Source organism: Sebastes fasciatus, chromosome 24, assembly GCF_043250625.1.
Source record: "Sebastes fasciatus isolate fSebFas1 chromosome 24, fSebFas1.pri, whole genome shotgun sequence".
NCBI lineage: Eukaryota > Metazoa > Chordata > Actinopteri > Perciformes > Sebastidae > Sebastes > Sebastes fasciatus.
Window position 1 is genome coordinate 5,256,328 of NC_133818.1, and position 15,327 is coordinate 5,271,654.

Below are 15,327 nucleotides of genomic sequence, written 5' to 3' on the forward strand. Positions count from 1 at the left end.
TACACATACTTTGGTCAATTGTTTATAATATAAATATAGATAATAGCAGCTGTGAAATTGGCCATTTGGTTGAAGTGACAGTCGTCATTGGCAGATTATATCAGCTGTAGCTAGCTACTGTACAGCAAACATTAGCTCCATGAGGTAGTTGAAAACAATCTGACTGACTTCTTGTTGTTTTCCACCTGACTGTTTTGAAAAAAGGATCTTGTGAAAATGGTCTTAAATATGCAGCGGAGAATAAAAGTAAAGCGGAACGTAAGTAATTTTGGACGAAAGTAAAGCAGGACGAAATAATGGGGAAATAATGTGGGACCAAACTAATGTGGGACCAAAGTAATGTGGGACCAAAGTAAAGTTAAACCAAACTAAAGTTGGACCAAAGTAAAGTGGGACCAAACTAAATAGGGACCAAACTAACTTGGGAACAATCTAAAGTGGGACCAAACTAACGTGGAATCAAACTAACGTGGGACCAAAATAAATGGGACCAAAGTAAAGTGGGACCAAACTAATGTGGGAACAAACTAACGTGGGAACAAACTAAAGTGGGACCAAAGTAACACAGCGATTTACTCCAAGCTCATATGAGTCTGATATGCTTACGTCAGATGTACAGCAGAACGTACAAGAACAGTGAAAAATCATGGAAAATAAATGTTATGCCAGACATGCTAATTGCAGTTTAGAGCAGGTAAACACAGTTAAAGCTTCACACTTTTGCTCTTGTGTTTTTGGTTTTGGAATAGCTAGAAAACAAACTCTTTAAATGCAGAGTGTCTCTCCATCTACAGCCCCAAAATTCACAAGTAAATTAAACTTTATGGTAAAATGTCTTTAAAAAGCGTGAAAGAGGTGAGTTGTCTTCTCCTGCTGTCTTTGTGGCCCCGGCAGTAATTGCAGTGGACAGCTCTATCTACGGAGGACAAAGACCCGGTGTGATGATGTGCTGTAAAGGACAACCAGTAGAGCCAGTGTGGATATAAAAAGGTGAGCACCACATCCTCTCCTGGACCACGAGGTAATGAATCTGCCACCACAGATTGAAACCCAGCGATATGACTGGATCCTCTCACAAAATAAAGATCAGCCTGTTGGTGGCGAGGTAGAGGAGGGTGACGGATGTTTAAACACGGCGAGGGCCGGGGGAGTGAATGTGACACGCTCCGGTGTAATTATACCCACCTAGTTCACAGCGGAGATTAAGAGGAGAAGGGATGGAGAGGAGAGGGAACGTCAGACATGAAAGAATATTGAAAGAGTCGCTGATGAGCAGCGTCAACTCTCTCCCTTTTGTCACTGTTACATCTCAAGGTCTCACTTCTGTTTGCCTTTTCCAATTATCAAGGTGTGACTGTGGGCTTCCACAACCCCTCCTCTACCTCCTCCTCTTTCAGATGTAATGTTACTGAACTTGGAAGAGGAATCTTTTGTTTGTCAGGAATATTACAGGAATTAATTATCACTTACAAATGTACCCTCTGCAGGTTTGATCTGACTGCAGCTTTGCATTCTGCTGTTGGACATCACTGATGATTCAATGATCCTGAGTCAACACTGCTCTCTGGTGGCGGTTGTGTGTTTCACACACTCGGCGAGGCGTCCCTGAAGTGGCCCTCCTGTCACAAAATGGATTATGACAGTCTAATTTATTATTATCTCCATCCCGCTCTGACCCAATATCTCACAGCTTCAACCTGATGTCCTAATGACGGGCAGGCCGCTCACTCTCAATCTACTCAATCCTCCTTCTCCACACTTTTGTCAAAATTGATTTATCAATTATAATAAAAGCAGAGGGAGAGTATTAATCACATTGGGATCTGTTTAATAGGTTAGAAAAATCATTTGTAATGACCAACTTCAAATGAAGGATTCCAATTATCCCTCGCTGATGGAAAGATCCACACGTACGGTTTGAGTGACCACCTGTCAGTCATACCGTGTGACCACAACTCATATGTGCCCGAAGAAAAATGAAAAAACATTTGTTCTGATTTTTATGGTGCCTTCAAATGTGGTCGTGTTTACCGAGAAGAGTCCATGCTTTAACCTCAATATTTAAGAAGGGAGTCACACATAAACGTCAGAGTCTGTAAGTTCAGGAGTCCTGTCTCTTTTCTCCATCTGTATCCTCTGAACGCTGCGGCCGACCAGGAGGAAGAGGAGGCCGGCCAGCAGGCAGAAGAAGACGGCGACCGGAGCGAGGAGGAATGAAGGGCCGTGCTGGACGCTGAGGTGGAAGGAGGGACAAGAGGAGGCTCTCTGATGGTGGGCGAACTGCTCCAGAGTGTCCAGGACCTGGACCCACATCAGATACATCAGCACCACGGCCAGCAGACACAGACCTGACAGACACACAGAGAAAGACTGTAACCACTTTTAAAGAAGATGTAAACGCCCTTAAAACTCTCTGGGTTTATTTTGCAATATCCCTTACATAGAGAATACACTGGCTCACAAATAATGGTTCTTCCTTTATTTGATTTATGGTCCGAGACAGCGATCTCATTCTAATGGTTTGGCAGATGTCTGGATCTGAGGATATTGATTATGGGTGGTGGGATTGAGAGGTTTTGAGGCTTCAAGACTTTTCAAAAGATTACTGTCAACTTTGTTCTCCTTGTTGAACATTTTCAGTCATGTTCAGAGTGTAAACTCTGGGAAATCTCCACCCTTTCCCAAACTGAAACCCAGAGTGAAAGGAAAGCTCAGGGGAGAGAGGGAGAGGCTTCAACAGCGGCACTAAAAGCAGCCACCTCCCCGTCTAAAACTTTAATGAAAACAAACCTAAACCTGATCTAGAAAAATGGGACAAACACAAACACACAACAGAGGAGACTGAAGGTGTCTCCTCCTCACGTGTGCTCAGTCAAACTGAGGCTTTATATAATCTCTGCCCAGCTGAAGATGATGTGACCTGACGAGCAGCAGCCGCCTGCAATCAGCTCAATCACAATCAATGACTTCTTCTTACTTTAAAGAGCAACTTTTCTTATTCACGTTTAAACTGAATTAGATCTGAAAAAATAATTGAAAAATAAATATTTTTTAAAAAAGCAACATTATTTGAAGGGAAAACATAAAGATAAAATAAAATAAATAAAATAAATAAAATAAATAAAATAAATAAAATAAATAAAATAAATTAAATAAAATAAAATAAATAAATATAGTGCTATAGTTTTAACTGCATTTCCCCCCACACAATTAAATCCATATTTAACCACTTTAGATTTGCCTTGTTCTTTTCTGGGAAGAAAAAGAAGATATTTATTTATATATTGTGTTTTAACCTCTTAAATCCCATTGACATGCAGCAAAACATTGTTCAATCCAACATTATTTTATTTAAAATCGTAGCAAAAATCCCAAATTTCCAAAGTTTCCAAATATGTGAAGGTGAATTTGGAGAAAATGTGGATAAAATGATGCACAAGAGAGAATCTAAATTGTGCAACCATTAATAAAAATATGGAGTTTTGAGTTTGAAGTAATAATATGGCTTCAGTGAAGAGTTGCAAACAAGCTAATACTAAATATGATACTGCCAGACAGTATGGAATAAGATGAAAGCTACTTTAAGTGTAAAACTTGGTGTTTCAATTTTGTTTTATTAATATGAATAAACATATTTTGGGTGATAAAGTATGATGAGAATGTGAACTCTTGGCTGTAAGCTGCAGCAGAAACCCCCGAGGCAACGGTTGGACTCCTCATTTCCATTATTACTACACAGCATGCATAATATTTTTTGGCCGTAGCACATGTGACCACAAATGCTGGCAACACTTCAGGTCACATTTCTTCTTCTAACCTATTGATTTTCTCCATCAGGAGCCGGTAGACGCGGTGGTCTGACCAGCAGCTGAGACCCTCCACTTCTTGTTTTACTGCACAGAGTTTTATTTGTCTGCAGACGACATGTTTCACTTCTGTTTGGCGTAACGGCCTTTATGAGAAATTCATGCCTGTGAAGCACTTTGAATGAGGAACTATATAAATAAACTTGCTTTGCCTCACAGATAATTGATATATTTCCTGTGTATAAAGCTTTGGATTGATGATCTCCTCTCAGACACACCTGAGCTGCTGCTGCAGCAAACTGACACCTAATGAGCTCAGCTGTAATCAATGACACCTAACGAAAAAAGACTCCACGTCTGACCAGCACCAGACTTTCACAATAAAACCCAAACTGAGACTCATTCTGTATAAATACTCATTAAAATCATTCATTATAATGGTGTTTCCATTGATTAGAGACATTATGTCCTATATGAATCTAGAGAAAATCTGTTATATTACCCAGGGAACAGAGAGGAAGCATTAGCATTAGAGTATTTTTATTATTTTATTTATGATTATTTATTTTTGAGCTACATTTTATCATTTTATTTTTAATTATATTACTATTATTTTATTCATGATTATTTATTTTGAACTATTTTTATTATTTCATTTAATTTTTTATTAAATTACTATTATTTTTATTTGATTTATGATTATTTATTTGATTTTTATCTTTTTATTTATTTATTTTATTTTTATTTTCCTAACCTATTTATACATTTTTGATTTCCTTTATTTCTCATCTTAATTTTTCTTTTATTATTAAGGTATATTATAGATATTTTCTCTGTATTGTTGTCTATAATTTAACATTATTTATGCATAATTTAGAATATATCTCCTGTGGTCAGCTCTGGTTGCTTGTGTGTTTGTTTTTTGGATGTGTTGTGACACGGGTGAGTGAGAAAAATATTGTTTTATTCATTATTGACAATCAATAAAAATACTTAATGAAAGAAAATTGTGTTTTGAGAGGTATGTAATGATAATATAAGTGAGATCTGTTTGTGTTAAAGCCAGAAAAGCAATATTTTTTTACTGATGTGTTCTTACCGCCACACAGCAGAAGTGCCCCACCCACTTTATAGAGTCTGTGATTGGTCAGCGGGGCGGCACAGACGACCACAAATCCACCAATGGCGACAGCCGCCACGCCTGCAATGAGGAAGATGCTCCAGAAGGTCCTAAAAACTGAGAGAAAACATAAATCATAATGCAATCGTGGAAAATAAATTACCTAAACATAAAAAACAACACCAACCAATAGCAGAGTGATGTTCATACGGTTCTGTGAGGAAACCGTGCGGCTCATAAACCGGAAACGGGAAGAGGAAAGCGGCCTGGCACACCTTTGATGGCGGCTGATTTGCTGAAGAGAAAGATGCAGTTATGATGTTCGCCTAATATAGAAGCATTATATACTGTAAATATGATGTTCTTACAGATCCAAAGGTCCCACATAGAGAGTTGTTGTGAAACAGACATGAAGGAGCAGCGCCAGAACAAACCCTCATGGAAGATCCTCACAGCCTGATGGATCAGAAATAATGATATTATAATAATAATAATAATAATACTAATAAAAGCCAGACTCAGCAGGTGTCAGCACGTCGTCAGTCTGCTGCAGAGCTACAACAGCAGATTGCAGAGAATGTGTGGCGGCCGTCAGCTGTCTGTAAACACACAGTATAGTGTTTGATTGATGTGTCGAGTGAAGACAGCAGGAAATAACATGTGCACTAATGAAATAATACGACTCTATAGTGACAACTGGAGGGTTTTACTCCACTTTCATGCATTCATTAGTTTTCAGGAATGCTCTAATAACTGGAGGAAGGACTATAAAAGGTCATCTGTTTGACCTCTGCTGCACATTATGTTTACTGTCTGAGAATTTAAGTCACTTATGTGTTTACTTTTGATTAATTTTGACCTTATATCACCTCTGTCAGCAATAATTCCTTATTATTCTTATGTGCAATACAGGGCAAGAAATTGTACAATAAATATTCTTATTTTATTCGTATTTATACTATTGCATTTATGTTTAACACACTTAATAGATCCCACTTCTCAGTATTTTTATTTACTTATTTTGTGGTTATATATTGTATGGTTTTGATTTTCTTATTTCTTATTCTATTTTTATTATTTATTTATATTTCTCTACATATGTTATATATTGCATTTTTATTTACTTATTTTGTGGTTATGTATTGTATTTTTATTTACTTATTTTGTGGTTGTATATTGTATTTTTATTTACTTATTTTGTGGTTATATATTGCATTTTTATTTACTAATTTGTGGTTATATATTGTATTTTTATTTACTTATTTTGTGGTTATATATTGTATGGTTTTGATTTTCTTATTTCTTATTCTATTTTTATTATTTATTTATATTTCTCTACATGTTATATATTGCATTTTTATTTACTTATTTTGTGGTTATGTATTGTATTTTTATTTACTTATTTTGTGGTTGTATATTGTATTTTTATTTACTTATTTTGTGGTTGTATATTGTATTTTTATTTACTTATTTTGTGGTTATATATTGTATGGTTTTGATTTTCTCATTTCTTATTCTATTTTTATTATTTATTTATATTTCTCTACATATATTTTTAAATATTGTAGCATTATGTACATAATTCACATGTTACATACTCCTTTATTTCTATTTCTATTTCTATTTCTATTTCTATATATATATATATATATATATATATATATATATATTTCTTTATGCTTTTATATAACAGCAACTGTAATTATTTCTGATTTTATTTCTTTTTGTTAAACTTATTTTCTGTGTGTACATGCTGATCTATTAACAAAATGATTTTATATAGAGACAATAAACAGTAATATTGAAATAAAATAAAATAAAAGTACCTTGGTGCTCTTCCCCTCTCTCAGTCCACTTCCTCCATGGCGTCCCCCCGGCCGGCTGCAGGACTCAGCAGCCAGCAGCCAGTACTCCGTCCCACAGCACAGCAGCGTGAACAGAGACCCCAACGCTCCGAAGAACAACGCCAAAAAGACGAGCACCTTCATCCTCTCAGCAGGAGACATGACTCAGTCTGTTGCTCCAGACTTTAAAGCTGCAAATCTGCACTTCTGTTTAGCCATTTCTCACTCCGTCGTCTCTGCTTTCTGCAGCGATTCATGTTCAAACACACAGAATAAATTCTCTTTTACTAAAATGCTGCTCCTCTTCAGCTGCAAGAAAATAAGTGAGCAAGCCTCTGGACATGCAGTGGTTCAGTGAAAATAAACTGTTGCATCATGTGTCGGTCAGTTTGAAGGGATATGGTTACAGTAGAGGGGCTTTACCCTCACAAATATAGCGCTGTTATGTTGAGAATAGACACAGTAAACAGAGGCAGTGGTGTTTCCTTAACCTTTTCCTCTCCACCCTTCATTTTCATAGACCCGTTTTAGTCTTTTTTAGGGGGGTACAGGGGGTCTTTAGGGGGAGATAGCAGATCAACAGCAGATGTCATTTACAAGTGGTGTACATCATCTGAAAGCTGAGAACCTGAAGATAAATTGGAGATGCAGCTCAGCACTGTGTGTCAAATTGTTCTAGTCATAAATCTTAAAAAAAAGGCTTAGAACATGATGGTATAAGTATATGATGGTCATCCCCATGCTCTATGATGTCTTATAATTTGTTGCAGCAGTTTTTGGGGTTCATACCATTTGTTACACAGCTTTGGTGCTAAATTTAACCATTTTTTACCACTGGAGAATTGATAAAAATTATGAATAATCCCTCCAAAATACCACATTAAGACACCAAGACCTTGAGGAACACCATAGAAAAAGCCATGCTGTGATTTGGGATCAAAAACTTTTGAGATTTCTGCAAGAATTGCATTTTTTCGGCGACTGGATGGCGAGCATTTCTGTTGTGTAAACTGCTCAGAAACCTCCTTATTGTCAATCTGGCTGGGAAAGCCATCCATCCTCTGAATGCTCTAGGTCTCTAGTTTGATCCATCCATCCTCTGAATGCTCTAGGTCTCTAGTTTGATCCATCCATCCTCTGAATGCTCTAGGTCTCTAGTTTGTGGCTGTAAAGTTTCATGAGGCTGTGATTATCCTAGAGGTCACCACAGGTCATTTTATACTGTGAGGTTAAAAATGTCACTACAATGAAATGGCTCCTATGGGGACTAACATCATCACACATGAATACAGTTGGGCTCATTGGATCCACAAGAGTCTCAGCTTTACAGTGATACCCAATTTATGTAATTCAAAGACTGTTTAGGGACCCCAGTCTGCAGAAATATTCAAACACACCATTTTAGAATAGGAAAAAATAACACATTTATTGTATATTGCATGCAAAAGACTGCATGTGATTATCATGAAGTGGGCATGTCTGTAAAGGGGAGACTCGTGGGTACCCATAGAACCCATTTTCATTCACATATCTTGAGGTTGCAAAAACAGAAATCACAACTGTAGAAATATCTCCTTGGCATTTATTGGAATGCCAGCATTGAAATCCAGATTTGGTACAGTACAAGGCTATCCAGTATAACTGAGATCTAGGCAACAGTGATGGTCCAACAACAGTCATCAAACTGCATGTTCATATATTAATACCACTTCTTTTTTTTTGTTTTTTTTCAAGACAGGTTGGTCAAGAGATGATTAATACAAATAAAAAAAAGGAAAGCAGTGACGAGTAAGAAGACGTCAGTGAAACCTGGAGGATTATTTGAACAGATTAATACGATTTTTTAAATGCCTGAAATTAATCTAAATTCAAATAATGTTTCTTCCAGGTACTGAGAGACAATATAAAGACACAAAAAAAGAAAATCAGGAATGGTGAGTATGTCTACTGATTTGTTGTATGCTTGCACCCATTTGATGATGAACTAGCTAATGCTGAAATAACAGATAGAAAGGACCCAACCCTTATACACAGAGAAGTGCATTTATACAGGACTCATGTTGATTAATTACATATTACAACCCTGTGAGGATATTATAAGTACGTATACGAGGCACGCAGAAATTAAAGATGTATCACCTACTATTAACCTACTTGCAGTAAACATTTTATTGGAGGATCCTTTGGGGCTGAGTCACCTCTTGTTCCTCTAGTTGGTGAGGATGTTGCCGCTCTTTTGGCAGTTTGTTTGGTCCACTGTCGCTTTATCCGTCGGAGCATCCGTGCAAAGGCTCATAGGACTTCCACAGCATGTGAGGTCTTGGCGGCGCTTCCTCCCGTGTTTTTCCTCGGCCTCCGCTGAATGCGCTCCTCCTCTCCGCCCGGCGCCTAAGACATGACTCCGAATACGGGGTTGTGGCGGCAGATGCTCGGCCCGAACTCCTCGTAGTCTTTCTTGGTGTGGCACACTTGGTAAAACTCAGGCTGCAGACACAGAAATGGACGAGGTTAGTGTCATTTCCCTTCACAAAAGTGTACTTAAGTCTGGTGCATTTCAGTTTTGTGAAGTAAAAACTCAACAAAGGAACATTCACAAGTTTCTATTTCCAATTATGATATAAAAAACCGCAGGAGGGATGATTATGTGCTATTAGAGGAGCTGAAAATACAGTTTTAATACTCACAGTAGACGCCAGCATTGATCCTCCGAACCAGACGGCGTACCTCTGCATGTGATGAGTGATGACTTGCACGTCGATCGGCTTCGGCTGCAAGAAAAAGAGGATAACTTCGTCAATATTGAAACAAAAAACACCACTTCCTGTGAACCTTTCTGCAGAAATAAGGGACGCATTTTGTATTATTCAAGTGCTTTTTTGTTTGTGGTCGTTTGTATTATTGTACAGACTAAATTTACTTATTTAATACTTTTTAAAATACATATCTTGTATATAAGAGGCTTGAATAACACCAAGTACTTTTATATACTTTAAATTAGGGCTGTCAAAATATTTAATCAGGATTAATCGCATGATTGTCCATAGTTTTTATCTGTTCAAAATGTACCTTAAAGGGAGATTTGTCAAGTATTTAATACTCTTATCAATATGGGAGTGGATAAATATGATGCTTCATGCAAATCTATGTATATATTTATCATTGGAAATCAATTAACAACACAAAACAATCTTTAAATGCATTCCCTCTTTCCTCACCTTCAACTTGCCGCCGCTCAGCTCTTCGCTGGTTTTCAGCCGTGCGTCCACGCTCCTCTTGATGTCCCTCTGCAGGCGTCTGCCAAAGTCCCTGAACATGGTGGAGCCTCCGGAGAGCACGATGTTCTGCGACACAAAGAGGATGTAGACGTTGATAAAGACCAGACACACAGACTAACAGTTATAGCAGCTGTAGAGGCGTGTGTGTCTGCACCTTGTACAGCGGACGTCTGGTATCGATGGGGCAGTTCTGGATGACCTCGTCCACCACCTCTGAGATCGGCTGGGTGAAGTCTGGGTTGGCAAACTGGACGAGAACAAATAAAAAGAAACATTTATACACTGCAGCTAAAATTTGCTTTAAAAGTGCTGAATTTAAGAGACAATCTAAAAAAAATATATATATATATATTTTTTTTAAACATCCCATTTTTCATTCTGACAGGCTGACATTTCAGGCTACATCATCTATCATCACCAGCAGCAGCAATGTATCTTAAAAACTATTTCTTATACCTCAGGGTGGAAGAAGATCTCCGGCCCCAGGAAGCGCTCGTAGCCGACATCGATGGTGAACTCCTTCTTGGAGATATTGTTGATGCCCGTGTACTGTTTGATCCACTTGGAGCCGTCTGTGTCGTACTTGCTGAACTCCTTAACAAGGTCTGGGCAGACGTAGCTGAACCGCTCCTAAAAAACACAACAATAGAGGATACTTTTAGCAGTGTTACAAGACAGCAAAACTAATATATAACTTTTAGTTTTAATGCTTGAGGTGAACGTGTTTCTATTAGAGATGAGTGATGTGTTTCTGTAGCTGCAGTGACCTCTAGTGGCCAGACTGAGGAATGCATGACAGGGACACTAAAACATAATCTGTTGAGGGTATCACTTCCTGTTATGGGGCCTATTTTTGCAGGTTTCAGTAAAGAAACAGAGCATTAAAAAACACAGCGTTTTTTTTTAACTCTGCAATAAAAATGGTCCACCAGTGCCTACATTTGATGATGATTTTGGGTGGAACATCACTTTAAGAGTTTAAAACAAACAGTGAGCCACACGCTGGAGCAGCTTTTAATGTTTCTAAAGAAATATCAACACCGACCTTGACAGCTTTGGCCGTCTCCAGGGACTGCTCTGGAGGGATCCCCACCTCTCGCTCCCTCAGCAGCTGTTGGGTGAAGTACGTAATGTCTCGACCGGCGATGGGGATGTGCTTGATGCAGCTGCCGATGACGTAGCCTTCAGCCTGGAGTACAAACGAGCATAGGTTTAGGGTCGAGAATGAGGTAGGAATGTAAACATGACCCCGAAAAAGGCAACAAACTCACCACCGGGATGACGTGTGTGACTCCGTCTCCGCTGTCGATCACCGTCCCCGTCAGCGTCCGCTCTCCCACCTGTCTGGATGTCCAGGAGGCAGCCAGCGCCAGGACAGCCTGATGCAGAAAACAAAACGTTTAATAACACTAAATATTGAACAATGACACTGTTCTGAAGAGCAAGGTGACAAAATCAGGGTCAAGCTAGTACAGCTCAAACTATCACTAAAAACTGCCTCGGTTAACAGTGTGACAACATCTATTAGAAATACTGAATGACGACACTGTGCACGATTCAAACCAAGTGGAACATTTAAAAACAGACTGTGAAACTTAAAAAGAAGAAGTGAAAATTGTCATTTCCCCATTGAGCCTCTGAATCACAGTGTCAAATCTAATTCTATCTACAGCCCACATGTTTAGTTTCAGATGTGCCCAGAGTGGCTTTTCTAGCTGCGTATGTCTGGTAGACTTTAGAGGAGATAAACACTGGTTGGTTGGTTGGTTGATTGGCAATGTGGCTGATGGCATGTGTTCATTTCAGGTGCTGGGATGTTTTGGAAATGTACCTGAACGGCAATGTAGAGACCCGGGACGTTGAACGACTCAAACATGATCTCTGCTGTGTACTCTCTGTTTTCTGGTGTGTTGAGGGGAGGCTCTGTCTGGAGAGAGACACACAGAAAAACTGATGTGAATACAGAATGACTTTAAGCCTCTAATCTACATTTTGTTTTCTAGTAAAAGGTAATATATGCAGCTCTGGTTTTACCAAAAGAAAGTAATGGTCTTCAGGTTCTGCCCGCAGATACTTGAAGATGATCTGCTCCATAAATCTCTCCATCAGGTCCCAGTCCTCCACTATCCCGTGACGGATGGGCCACTAGAAATAACAGAAGGGAAATGTCAGTCTCTAAATCAGACTCATTGGCTCATCTTCAACCTTCCTGTTGGAGTCTACCTTTGTTGAATATGACGGTTTGTCGATGGCTTCGTCCCCAATGAAGAAGTCCAGGTCATCAACACCCTTCATCATCCTGCGCTGGGCCTGGTCTCCCACCTTGGCCGATTCTTTGATTGCGATACCTGGAGATGATCATAAAAATGTCATGATATTTTAAACCATATATTCACTTTCATATACCATCAGGTTAAAGAATAAGGCTGGTATTATTAATCTATATGTTTGTTATTGTCAACTTATTCTCATGATAAGGCCAAAAACAAGTAAACATTTGTTCATCTCTCAGTGCTTTCTGACTTCCCTACTCTTTCTGTGTAACTCAAACCCAAGCGTATTGGTTCCTATTAAAGATGTAAACCTTTAAAAGCAGGTCACAAATGTCTGGCTTCAATGAAGGTTTTCAAAGCTCAGTAATTTCTTAAATCCGCTTGGCACTGTAGTTTTTAGCTGGAATAAATAGGAACTATTTTCAGCTGTGGATTAATATAGAGTATAAGTGCGTATTTACAGTCAGTACCACAATACACAACTCTGAAATGAAGGACATTTAACTACAACTTAATGATGATACAATGAGCAATAAAACAAGAGATGGACTTCATCTCCATGTCACGTAATTCATATAACAAAACAAATATTTTTCTCCTCTGGGAAACCATTAAACCTTACATTTTTGTTCTATAGCTAATGAATGTAACTGTGCACATCGAGATCTTTGACTTTTAATTAAATTTTGCTTCAAGTTGGTGTCTATATCACTGGTTTGTTGTTTTTTTTAATCACTTTTTTGTTTGTTGTTGTTTTTTTGTGTTTGTGAAAATAAGGAAACCCAATACACATATTGTAAAAAAACAACAAAAAAAACAAACAACATAATTCGATGAAACCAAATTCCTGTTTTGGTCTGTTTTCCATCTACTTACATGAAGGTATGATGAACTGTGGTTCTGTATTTCCTGCATAACCAAGCTTTGTGTACCTATAAAAGGGAACAAAAAGAGGATAAAGGTTAAGTTACAGTTGCTTCCTTGTGGTTAAAGTATTTGCTGGCACACATAGACAGATACACAACTAGATAACACCCAAAATAATCTGGATACTGAGCTTTCTGCAGGGAGAAATGTCCAGGAAGTAGCATTAGCTTCTAATAAAGCAGCGTTGTTGTGTAAAAGCATGCACTATAAAGCAGTTGGGTGCTTTTGCATGCTAATAAGCAGCTTTTAAAGACAATATAAGAATAAACAAGCAATCAGATGTGTCTAAGTAACGTTAAGGTTCTGTATTTCCTGCATAACCAAGCTTTGAGTACCTAATAAAGGGAACAAAAAGGAGGAAGTTACAGTTGTTTCATGGTGGTTAAAGTATTTGCTGGCACCCATAGACAGATACACAGCCAGGTTACACCCAAAATAATCTGGAAACTGTGCTTTCTGCAGGGAGGAATGTCCAAGAAGTAGCATTAGCTTCAGTAAATATGCAGCTAATAGCAACAATAAAGCAGCTTTGTGCATAAAACACATGCAATATAAAGCAGTTGGGTGCTTGTGCATGCTAATAAGCAGCATTAACTGTGCATTTAAAGACAATATAAGAATAAACAAGCAATCAGATGTGTCTAAGTGACGTTAAGGTTCTGCATTTCCTGCATTTTACCTATAAAGGGAACAAAAAGGAGGATAAAGGTTAAGTTACAGTTGCTTCCTTGTGGTTAAAGTATTTGCTGGCACCCATAGACAGGTAAACAACCAGGTAACACCCAAAACAATCTGGATACTGAGCTTTCTGCAGGGAGGAATGTCCAGGAAGTAGCATTAGCTTCAGCAAATATGCAGCTAATAGCAATAATAAAGCAGCTTTGTGCATAAAAAGCATGCAATATAACGTATTTGGGTGCTTTTGCATGCTAATAAGCAGCATTTAAAGACATTATAGCAATAAAAAAGCATGCATATGTGTGTAAGAGGCGTTAGCAGCTGATCAGCCAGACAGGGCGTTGACAGCAGCTTATGCTAAGCTAACTAGCATCCTATTGTTGTCACTCACCCTGTTCCACAGTCAACAACACAAGCCGGTAACCGACCAGCCATAGTTGCTCTCCGTTAGTCTATCTACACGGGGATATATCAGGCTCCCGGTATGAACGGCTATCTGTACGGTAACGGAGTGAAAACGAGCAGCTAGCAGCTGAATGAAGAGCAGTCACGGTGCAGTCAGAACGCTTCCGGGTTTGTGGTGGGATTTCTTCTAGTGCAGCGTCAGCAGCGTCATGACGTCAGTGAAGTCGGTGGCGTCAGTAGCGTCAGCAGCGTCAGTAGCGCCACACTGACGCCTAGTGGACGGAGATGAGTATTACACCCACATATTAATTTAAATTGGTAATTTCTTTAATATAAAATAAAATAAAATAAAACAATAGATAAATAAATAAATAAATAAAATATATAATTGCTTATTAATAATAGTTTTAATAAATTTAACATTAAAAACGCTATAAATTAACGCTATATAAAAAATAAATTGAATTGAATTGAATTGAATTGAACATATTTTTTTATTAAATTAAATTTACATTATTTATTATATGCAGTCAAATGCAGGGTGACATACTTATTATTATATATTATTTATAAAGTCACAATGATAAGTGTGTTATAAATAACGTTATTTATTTATTTTATTATATTATATATTATATTATATTATATTATATCATATTATATTATATTATATTATATTATATTATATTATATTATATTATATTATATTTATTTTATTATATTATCTATTTAATTTAATTTAATTAATTGATTAATTACAGATATAAAAAAAATCAGGTCACCGTATGAGTAGCCTACAAAAAAATAAGACTCCTATTCTAGATCACATCGGGGCTAATAGCGCAGGCAAATCTACAGCCCGATGTACCTATGTGTGAACTGGTGGCTGGAGAGATGCCAGTTTGCCTCTTGGGTACTGCCGAGGTGCCCTTGAGCAAGGCACCAAACCCCCAACTGCTCGGGGCGCCTGTCAGGGTCAGCCCCCTCACTTTGACATCT

At 38.0% G+C, this 15,327-nt stretch overlaps 2 protein-coding genes across 2 annotated transcripts; both read right to left on the reverse strand.

The window, feature by feature from the left end:
* Positions 1-1,811: 1,811 nt before the first annotated feature.
* Positions 1,812-7,126, reverse strand: LOC141763112 (transmembrane protein 182-like). The gene is made up of 5 exons (XM_074627429.1): positions 6,753-7,126; positions 5,295-5,382; positions 5,114-5,221; positions 4,906-5,043; positions 1,812-2,348 (listed from the first exon to the last, which is right to left on the reverse strand). Exons 1-5 carry the CDS (start codon positions 6,930-6,932, stop codon positions 2,074-2,076), a joined length of 789 nt encoding a protein of 262 aa, XP_074483530.1. The 5' UTR covers positions 6,933-7,126; the 3' UTR covers positions 1,812-2,073.
* Positions 7,127-8,169: 1,043 nt separating this feature from the next.
* LOC141763111 (actin-related protein 3-like) lies at positions 8,170-14,522 on the reverse strand. The gene is made up of 12 exons (XM_074627428.1): positions 14,315-14,522; positions 13,195-13,250; positions 12,269-12,393; positions 12,080-12,190; positions 11,877-11,972; positions 11,317-11,424; positions 11,091-11,234; positions 10,502-10,675; positions 10,200-10,292; positions 9,986-10,111; positions 9,455-9,538; positions 8,170-9,254 (listed from the first exon to the last, which is right to left on the reverse strand). Exons 1-12 carry the CDS (start codon positions 14,356-14,358, stop codon positions 9,159-9,161), a joined length of 1,257 nt encoding a protein of 418 aa, XP_074483529.1. The 5' UTR covers positions 14,359-14,522; the 3' UTR covers positions 8,170-9,158.
* Positions 14,523-15,327: the final 805 nt, after the last annotated feature.